General features: G+C 55.1%; 1 protein-coding gene across 1 annotated transcript; it reads left to right on the top strand.

Annotated features, from left to right (window-relative positions):
• The first annotated feature begins 602 nt into the window (after positions 1-602).
• LOC118550179 (carboxylesterase 4A) lies at positions 603-6,639 on the top strand. Its single transcript, XM_078062490.1, has 2 exons — positions 603-2,509; positions 5,190-6,639. The coding sequence occupies exons 1-2, from the start codon at positions 2,193-2,195 to the stop codon at positions 5,356-5,358; spliced, it is 486 nt and encodes a 161-aa protein (XP_077918616.1). The 5' UTR covers positions 603-2,192; the 3' UTR covers positions 5,359-6,639.
• The last annotated feature ends 3,946 nt before the right edge of the window (positions 6,640-10,585 follow it).

The raw sequence follows: 10,585 nt of genomic DNA, 5'->3' as shown, positions 1-10,585 counted from the left end.
AGTCACATGAGCATGTTGAGATTATGACTGCCTTTTGAAGCCTTGGGCTTGGGAATTTACCCAGAACAAATGTATTAATTATTTATTCAGACCATTGAGTAACTCACTGTCCAGAATATTCTGTGGCAATCATTAACAATTAGTTGGATAAAGCACTGGGTTTAGAAAAATGTCTACTGTAAGAACCTGGTTGTCAGTTGATATTAAGAAACTACAACCACCAGAGTGCCTGGGTGGCTCAGTGGGTTGAGACTCTGACTCTTGATTTTGGCTCAGGTCAAGAGCTCAGAGTTGTGAGATCAAGCCCTGCACTGGACTCCATGCTGGGCTCTGTGCTAGGTGTGAAACCTGCTTGAGATTTTCTCTGTCTCCCTCTGCCCCTCCCCCATCCCACACAAGCACAGGTGCCCTCTCGCTCTCTCTCTAGAAAAAAAGGGGGGAGGGGTGCCTGGGTGGCTTTGTCGGTTGAGTGACCAACTCTTGGTTTCAGCTCAGGTCATGATCTCAGGATCATGAGATCAGGCACGCCAAGGGCTCTGCACTCAATGTGGATTCTGCTTGAGATTCTCTCTCCCTCTCCCTCTGCTCCTTCCGCTGCTCATGCACATTCTCTCTCTCTCTCAAATAAATAAATCTTAAAAAAAAAAAGAATGTTAAAAAAACTATAACCACCACCCTGGGTGTCTATTTGTTGAGAACAGGGCATCCACTGTTAGAACATGAATGACTGTTACTAGAGTGCTGGGGTGTTAGTCATTAGAACAATGACCACCACTGAGAGAAGCCCAGACATTCTGAACACTCTGTGATTGTTATTTGGAATCCCATGGATCAGGTGACAGAACATGGGATAGCCATTACTAGAGCCCCAAGGATCAGGGGTTTAGAGATTGGGGTATCCACTGCACTGAAGTCTGGGTGTCAGTTGTTGGAACACTGGCCATGACCTGTCAGACAACAGCTGTTTGGAACACAGAGTGTTAGGTATAGGAATTTGTGGATGGCTTAGAACAGACTACGGGGTGGTAATTAAGAGGGGAAGAAGACCAGTGACTAGTTTGGATAATGACTAGTTTGGGGCCAGAGCAGCAAGGGAACAAGCAGAGAATGGAGCAGAATAGGCAGAGAGGGTCTCCTGTAGCCAGTCAGATGGACCCAGCCCCAACTATTGAGAAGAGCCACTCTCAGGGCTCGGCCAGCAGGGAGAAAAGGTGAGGTGGCCCAAGAGCCAAGCTCCACAAATGTCCACATGGGTGCCAGGACTCAGATAAATCCTCATCCATCCCTGCCCCTTGGGAGTACATGGTTCAACTGCAACCCAGTACTATAGTCAACATGGATAGAGCTTTGGGGAAGCACAGAGGGGAACTGCCCAGCAGAGGGGGCACCACTTGAGCTGAGCCTTAAACATGAGCAGGAGTTTGCCAGGCAGAGGAGAAAGCATTTGGCAGAGGGGACAGAAGCAAAGGGAATTAGAGGTGGGAGGCTAGGGTCCATGTGTATCTGCAGGAAAGGGTGGCCAGAAGAAGGCTAGAGGGAGAGGGCCTGGGGCAGTGCAGGTGAATCTGGACCTAATCCTGAACACAGGGGGCCCAGGAAGGTTTTAAGGTGGGGAGTGAAAAGGTCAGGTTTTTGTTTTCTATCAGTCCTCTGTGGAGGATGAGTTGGAAGGGATATAAAGAGGCTGGGGCAGTGTCCTGGCCAGATGTGGTAATAGCCTTTGCAGGGCAGCAGCTCTGGAATAGAGGAGGAGGCCTATTTAAGAGCTGTTTGGGAGGCAGAACAGAGACTGAGGGAGGGGAGGGGATATGAAAGACAAGGAGGTGCCCAGGGTACCCAGGTTTCTGGCTTGATAGCACCAACAGCCTCTCCAACAGGAGCAGGGAACCTCTCCCCACAAAGACTCATGGGGCCAGGCTCAAGGCAGAGGGGTGGATCTTGGGGAAGCCAAGCTGCCTCCCACCCCTGGATCCTAACGCTAGTGGAAGCCACTCGGACACAGGCAGATAGACACACACACACACACACACACACACACGCACACACTCTGCCTAAATAATTGCTTTTGGTTCTATTCCCTCAAATGCGGAACCTGGGTTTTCAACCATTCTCAGCTCTATGGCCACCACATTGGGCCCAAACTCATATCGTGGCCGCAGGGGGCTTCAGGAGGCCTGGGGCAGATCGCCTCCATGTATCCCAACACGCGAAAACAATCCAAGTGGCTGAGCTTCCGCGAGGACGGTCTGTACCTGACCGTGTACCGCCCCCGCGCGCCTGGGGACGCTCTGCTGCGGCTGAGTATTCATCTTCCTGCGCGCCGCCCGGCTCAGCCACTCCACCGCCCCGCTCAGGCCTCGGCTTTCCACGCCCGGGTGATGGTCTGGTTCCCAGGAGGCGCCTTCCTCGTGGGCTCCGCTTCCACGTACGATGCCTCTGAACTGGCCGCCCGCGAGAAAGTGGTGCTTGTGCTGCGGCAGCATAGGCTCGGCATCCTGGCCTTCCTGAGGTAGGCGGGGCCGGGGACCGGCGCGGGGGACGAGGGACCCGGCCTCCTCCGGACTTGGGCTCAGGGCGGAGGAGGTGCGGTCCGCGTGGAAGGGGAGGGGAGGGGGCTGTGGGGGCGTGGCTGCAAGAGGTGCGTGCCGGGGCTGCGCCTAACTTCCGCGGACGCTCCGTACTGCGATGGAGAGGGACCTAACTCTAGGGGAAGAGGTGTGGTCCCAAGACCAGGTGTCTCAGGGACGCGGCGAGGAGAGGCAGGGCCAGGCAGAACCAGGCAGGATCGCCCGAGCAACCAGACGGTCGGGGCTCGGGACCCTGATTATAAGCCCCGCTCTCCGAGCGCGGGCGACACGCAGGCCCGCGGGAACTGGGCGCTGCTCGACAAGGTGGCGGCTCAGCGCTGGGTACAAAAAAACCATCGCAGCCTTCGGTGGAGACCCAGGCTGCGTAACCCTGTTTGGCCAGTCTTCGTGGGCCATGTCTATCTCGGGACTGGTGAGTGCAGTGCCCGGGCAGACCCAGCACAGACTCAGGTCCGCAATGCATGAGTGCATCCTCCACTGCACAGATGCATGTGCAGATGTGCGTGTACAGGACCATGCAGGTCCACAGACCTGCCCTCACCCCGGCCAAGGGTACCACTCTGGCCAGGGGTAGCGCTGATGAGAAAACCAAGCCAGTCCAAGAGAGAGGACAATGCTGAGAGTAGGGATACTCAGCATTGTCACCCAGCACCTCCTGCCTTCCTACCTCCCCCAAAGCTCTATCCCCTGAACAGAGTGCACCATCTGTCCTGTGGGCAAGGCTGGGGCCCAGACCAGGCCTGGGAGTCAGGGGCCTGGGTTGGAGACTGGGGAGCAACCACTGACCTGGAGTGTGCCTGGAGTGGGGGTGTAAGGTCAGGTACCCTCTGAGGGCCACGTTTGGGAGGTGAGCTGGGACCACATCACACAGGGCTTTACCCACCACAGTAATAATACTGAAACGCTTGAACACTTTCTGTGTGCCAGACATTCTTCTAAGCCGTTTCTGTGTATTCATTCAATTCCCTCAACAATCCAGAAAGGGAAGTCTCCTCTTTCTACAGTTCTACAAAAAGAGAAGTTTTCTCCATTCTGCAGATGAAGAAATTGAGGCTCAGAAAAGCTAAACAGCTTTATTCAACATACCCTGGGAAAGATTTGAAGCAGGGAAGTGACACAGCCAGATGTGCATTTAGAGAGATGGCTCAGTGTGCTGAACTGGGTTAGAAAGAAATAGGAGCAGAGGCCTGGAGGCCAACTGGGAGGGAAGGTGGGGTATATCCCAGAGGAGATGATGAGGGCCGGCTCTGAAACAGAGGCAGGAAGAATGGAAAGTGGAAGGTTGCTGCAGAAGGATGCATGAGGCCAGATGGACAGGTGCAGTCTCATCCGAAAGGCCTCGGGGCAGCTGGGCAGATGGGTGGGCAGAGGTGATAGGAAAGGCCCCTAGGGCTGGGTGGATAGTGGAGGGTGAGGGATGCCACCTCTCCATTGACCGACCCTAAGGAGCTAGGCAGTTCCTAATCTAGAATGTTCCCGAAAATGAAAGCCTTTTGGTATGGAAGCAATAGTGGAAGGAGCAGGGTGGGATGTTAGCCCCCCACGTTCTGTTCCAAATGTCACATCATATTCCGACCCCCAGCCATTCCACAGTTGAGGAGAAGGCGCTGAGCTCCAGATGATGAAATACAGGGCCAACTTTGCCCATACAGGGTGAGTCTAGTCCCCCAACACACCTGGGCATCTGACCCACTGGCCAGCTGCTTCTGGTATTTGTCCCTGCGTGTCCCAAAGGAAATGCACAATCAGCCCAAGCAGACTGCTCCTTCTTCCTCACCTTTCCCCAGTCACCAGGTCCTAAATATCCCTAGGATGTATTTCTCTCTGTCCCATGACCACACTCTTCATTCACTCATGCATTCATAATGCTCTGTTTTTTACCCAGCCCTATACTGGGAGCTGGAATTCAAGAATCTTGCAGACATGACCCGCATCCTCTAGAAGCTTGTTAATGTTATAGCAAAAACATTAAGTTGCTGTACTGGGGAGGGGGGAGCAGAAGGTACTTTGAGAGCACAGAGAAGGTGTCTGACTGAGCCTGGATGGGCAGGAGTGGCTTCCTGGCAGAGGTGACACGTGGGCTGAGCTTTGGCTAGCCTTGTGACTAGTCTCTCATCTCCACATTCTCTCTCCTTACCATACATCTCCCTTATGACACTCAAGGGATCTTTGTGAAATATCATCAGACCAAGCCACTCACCTGTTTAAAACTCTTCATGGCTTCCCTCTACTCCTAGACTAAAGTCCCAAGGCCTTAGCCTCTTGGCATGAAAATCTTCAAAATCTTTACTGTGTCATCCTCTTTCCACATCCAGCCTCTTCACACACCCCATGTTTTTCTGTAACCTTACACTTGCTTCCTCCGAAAGCCCTGGTCTTTCATACTTCCAACCCTTTGCACATACTGTTCCCTCTGCCTGGAAGGCCCTTGCCACCACATAGTCTTCTAATTTTTCTTAAAGGTCTACGTCTATATATCATCTCTGTAAAGACTTCTTAGACCCCAATTCCCCAAGGGAAGGTGAATCAGGGAAGGGTAAGAGAAGAAGGCAGGGTGAAGACAAGCGTGAACAATTCTCTTTCCTTCTTCCTTCTGGGCAGAAACCCCAATGTTGGGAAGCTGACCTACTGGCCACAATACAACAAGGAAGAGAAGTACCTGTGGATGGATTTCACCATGAGGGTGGGTGTGAAGCTCAAGGAGGAGAAGATGGCCTTTCGGATGAGACTGCACCACCATGGAGGACCTGAGAAGCAGAGGCATTTTTGAGGGTGGTTATGCAGGTAGGGAGCCTAAGGGATTGTCCCACCACCTAAGCCTTAGGGAGACTGACCATGGACACATCTGAGACAAGCGTCCTGCCTTCCACAATGTAAGACCTGCAGAGGCTCCCTCCTATCTCCAGGCCAGAGCTAGAGCCTTAGCCTGTTGTTTGGGGCCCTGCACTACCCTGTTCAGCCTGACATCCCTTGATGCCCCCCTGTCTCAATGATGCCATCAGGTTAGGCCAGGTCCTTTTCCTGCTATGCTGTGCCCAGCCCTAGGGCAAACCCTACTCTTCCTTCTCCAAATCCTCCCACCCTTCAAAGTCAACTTGAAGCCACTTCTTTTGGGAAATCCACCCAGACTGCCACTGCCCCTAGCATTGCACCCAGCTTGTCATTTACCATTCATCCTGCTCAACCTTATGCCTGTTCACATCACATTGGCCTGAGGCCTTGGGCAGGTTACTTATTACATGTAGTGAAGTTTTGATACCTTAGGATCTTCTCTCCCTCCCCTACTCACCTCCCCCCAAGGTCCCTCCAAAGCCTGGACCAAGGAATGGTCCTCAATAAAAACATGTTGACTTGACCTGAATTTCTCCATCTGTAAAATGGTTGAGCAAAGCAAATGGCATCTTGATTTGAGCCCTCAGAGGAAGGGTGCATTGCTGCCTGTTCCTCCTTGGGCTGAGCCTGCTTTGCTACACTCAGGGGCTGTGGCAATTTGCCTGGGTTGCAAAACACCTGGCTTTTTTCTTCACTGTCTCAAGTGTGCCCCTCAAGGACACCCATACCCCATGCTCACTTGTCCATGGGTTTAGGTGTTGGTGCTGCATCCAGACTCCTCACTCTGGCCTCTCCTACAACTCGACCTGGGCATACCCCAACCTGTACCACAAGTTTTTTTGGTTTAGTTTAGTTTTTTGTTGGTAAAATATATATAACATATAGTTTACCATTTTAGTCATATTTAAATGCCCAGTTCAATGGTATTAAGTACATTCATGTTGTTATGTAACCACTGCCACTATCCATCTCCAGAATTTTTTCATCATCCCAAACTGAAAACCCTGTATCTATTAAACACTAACTCCCTATTTCCTCTCATCCCCAAACCCTGATACCCACTATTCTACTTTCTATCCTGTGAATTTGACTATCCCAGGTACGTCATAGAAGTGCAATCATACAATATTTGTCCTTCTGTGTCTGGCTTATTTTGCTTAGCATACTGTCTTCAGAATGCATCCATGTTGTAGCATGGATCAGAATTTCATACCTTTTTAAGACTGAATAAAAAATAAATAAATAATACACACCATATTTTGTTTATCCATTTATCTGTTGATGGACCTTTGGTTTGTCTCCACCTTTTGGCTATTGTGAATAATGCTATTATAAACAATAGTGTAGCGTCCCACGGTTTTATGCCCCAAACTACCATGTTGCTTAGTCTCTATTCCTAGGGCTTCCTGAGTCCCTGAGACAACTAGAAGCTGCAGAGAGTGTGGGGGGGCAGAGGCCCCCAATCTTCCATGCCCCAGTATCTAAGCCCCAAAAGCAAAGGGACGGTGGGAAGAGGAGGATAAAACCCCTTTCAAGCAAATATTTATCTTCACAACAACCGTGTCATGGATTTTATTATCCGTATTTTACAGATAAGGAAACAGACACAAGACATAAAAGGCCTTGCTCCAGGTCATGACCTAGTAGTGGCAGAGTGGGTCTCTGGCCTGGTCTCAGCCGCCTGGAGGGTGGTCCTGGGCAACCTGTGCAGAGCTCCACAGGGACTAGCTGGGCTTGAGTGCGGACAGGATACCCTGACCTGAAGGTCCAGAGGTCTGACTGCAGGTTGGTCCAGGCCTGCTTCTGAGGGTCCCTCAGTTCCCTCCTCAGGCTCTCTCACATGTCTGGGGAAGGAACCTTCTCCAAAGAGCCACCTGCCCAGAGGCTGTTATCTCCCAGATCGGAGGGTGTGCGGCTGAGGAGGGACTAGGGTTCAGTCAGGGCTCAGCCAGGCTGCAGCAGATGCCAGGCTCATAAAGGACTCCCAGGGATACCTAGGACCTTCTCTCGGAATTGGAGCCTGGAGGAATTCCAGTGGTCAGCCAGGATGGTGGGCTGGCCCCCTGCCCCCCACAGCCCGTGCCCCACATCCACCCTGTCCTCTCAGGAAGACTCCCCTCTTCTTGTGCGCTGCTGCCCCCCGCCCCCACCACCGGGCGGGGAAGGCTACCTACTGGCCTGCGCCCACCTCGGCTTCCCAGCTGCACCCGAGTCTCCGACAGCCACCCAGAGTTGTTCCTAAAGTCCCTGCCAGGCCCCATCCCGCGGGGAGCAGTTCTCAGATCTTGGAGAAGGCCCCAGGGCACTTGAGAGGCTTTTCCCTGGGTTGACCGCGGCGTGCCAGGGCCGCCGCGAGGACGAAGGCGCACGGACGCAAAGCGGCCGTAGAACGCGCACACGCGGCTCCCGCCAGCCCCGCGGCTCAGCTCGGGCTGAGCCTCACGCCCGGCTCCGGAGCGGCGCCCGTTCCTCCCCTCCGACACCCCGCCCGCCCCCACCCCGCGAAGCAGCAATTACCGGCGAGGGCGGCGGAGGGAGGGCCAATTAGTGCGGGAGACGCGGCGCGTCCGGGGTGCCCGCGCTGACCGCAGCCCCCGCAGCGCCGCCGCCGCCGCCCTCCGGGCCCGGGCAGACAGCGCCGGCGGCCTGGGAGCCCCGGGGGACCCGCCGTCCTGCCTCCCGCTAGCGGCAGTGATGGATCCAGTCGCCTGGCGCGGGGCCAGAGCCCGGGCGGACGCGAGGGCGCCAGGAGCTGAAACTCGCCGCCGTGGGGGCGTGAGTACGGGGGGGGGGATAGAAGGCGGGAGGAGGGAATGGGGGACGGGGAGGTGGGGGGGATGGGAGGCAGGGGCGGGCAGCGGAACGGGGCCTCCCTCCCGGGGAGGACTCCTGCGCCCCTGACGGCCCGTGCCCATTGCGCCAGCCAGCAGTCGGCGGGCGGCAGGCGGCGCGGTGGGACGGAGCGGCCCCGGTCTCAGGCAGGCGACGCAGGCGTTCCGGGCAGGGGCGGGCTCTGCCCAAGGCCCTTGCGGTCTCGCGGTTCTCCTGGCTTCAGGCTCTCCAGGGCCCCGCTTGGGCTGGCCGCGCCCAGAGCAGTTCCCTGCTGGTGGCCGTGGAAGCCCATGCTGGCTAGTGCCCCCGTGGCCGGGAGGTGGGCAGGAGTTTGGGTGGGCAGCACAGGGCCACAGGCGCTCATCACCGATGGATGAGTCATGGACTTCCTCCCCAGGGTCCCGTGCCGTGACTCGCCACCTGTGGACTCTAGGAGACCCAAAAGGGATCAATCCTGCCTTCCAAGAGCCCACAGGCTGCCGGGGGGGGGGGGGGGGGGATGCTCCAGGGGCTTGGCCGGGATCCCAAGCTTATAGAAGCTCTGAGGTCCAGGGAGGCATCAGGTGAAGGACAGGGGCTGGAAGAGGAGCAGTAGGGTCAGGTGCCACCACTTCAAGGCTTCACCTTCCCCAACTGACCCCTTCCCAGCCCAAGCTGGACATACTGGAGCCCTGTAGTGAGGGACAAGGGAAGCCTATGCCCAAGACACACTAGATGAGGCTCAAGTTTCTAGAAGGGAAGATGCGGTGGGGGAGGGTTCAGGAGAAAGGTTCACAATTCTTCTGTGGGACTGCCCCATCAGTGCCACAGGGGCCTGGGTTAAAGGTGCTGAGGCTCCTGACCAGTGCTGGATGCAGTGGCATCGGGTTCAGAGTGGCCTTTTCTCTGTGCCCTCTGCCCCCAGCCCTCTCACATCTGGCCTTGGTAGGGAGGGGCTGGCGACATGCTGTGGGCCCTGAAGGGCCCCACTTCCTGTGAGGGAGAGGACATCACTTTTCTAAAGGAGTCAGAACTCCCCATTCCATATACCAAATTCATTAACTGTGTGGAGAGAGAAAGCACCTGTGAGAAACTGGCGTATGGGGACTGAGTAAGGAAGGGACGCAAGTGACAAAGACGCCACCTTGAGTCCTTCATGAAATGAGGTGCAAGTATATTAAAGCATGAGGAAGAACAGAGCCAGATAAAAGAGACGGGGGAACAATCCACCCAGAAAGTCAAGGGCGTGGAGGGAAGAAACAGAAGCAGGTGGACACACATGCAGACAGGCAAATGGACAGAGAGCCAGGGCAGTGCTGAGGCTGTTCAGGCTGCGAAAGAGAAGTACCTGGGTACTCAGACGGCAGTAGGCAGGGATCTGTTTCTCATCCCAGTTGCCTGGCCACTGAGACCTTGGGTGGATGACAGAAAGGGTCAGCGGGAAAGGCTGTGGGAGCACAGTGGAGATGCTGATGTAACTTGGGTGACGTGGTGAGTCAGAGAAGTCTTCTGGAGGAGCATCTGAAAGGACCAGTAGGAAAGAGTGGAGGGTATGGAGGCAGCGGGGGGGGGGGGGAGCTATGTCAGCTAGAGGGCACAGCAGGAGCAAAGGCTTGGAGATATTTAGGAATTAGCCTGTTCCATCCCAGCAGCTCTGTGTCAGTGTGGCCCATACGGGAAGGCTAAGAGGGGAAACGGGCCCAGAGCTGGGGCACCAGGTTTGTAAGCTTGGGAGAGGGCATGGACTCTACCTTGAGGCACTGGGGAGCCATGGGAGGGAAATGTTCTGGTCAGATTCACCTTCCAAAAGGATCTTTGAGATTACAGAATCCAGAGGAACCGAAGGAGGAGAGTAGAATTGGAGGAACCAGGGGAGGGCAATGCAGACTAGACAATGAGTCCTTCATAGAAGACAGCGAGCAAGTTCATAAAGCAGATGGACAGGACTTGGTGACAGATGAGGGAAGGGGAGGTAGAAGTTGAGAGAGACTCCTAGATGTCCTGTTGTTCCAAGGAGCTTTAGACAAAAGCAGGAGGCCAGCTCTGACCACTCCCCATCTCCCCCACTGGAGGGCTCCTGGGGCACTCTTGCTGAGAGCTCTCCCACCCAGCCCAGCCTGGGAACTCATCACCCCCTCCTAGGGCCTGGGGGACCCCAGCCCCTACCCACCAGATCCAGGAAAAACCCCAAAGGGATGTCCTGTCCAGGGTGGGGACATAGGTAGGGCCCAGTGTTGCTGGGGAAGACCCTTCTCTCCTCTCCACCATGGAAAGCTGGTCAGGACAGGACTCTGGCCTCCTACTCTCTAAAATCACAATGATAACTTCATGGCCACAAGGAGCTGGGTTTGGGC

The sequence above is a fragment of the Halichoerus grypus genome, chromosome 15, assembly GCF_964656455.1.
Source record: "Halichoerus grypus chromosome 15, mHalGry1.hap1.1, whole genome shotgun sequence".
Lineage (NCBI taxonomy): Eukaryota > Metazoa > Chordata > Mammalia > Carnivora > Phocidae > Halichoerus > Halichoerus grypus.
Note: the sequence above shows the minus strand (reverse complement) of the source record. Positions and strands in the feature narration are given on the sequence as shown.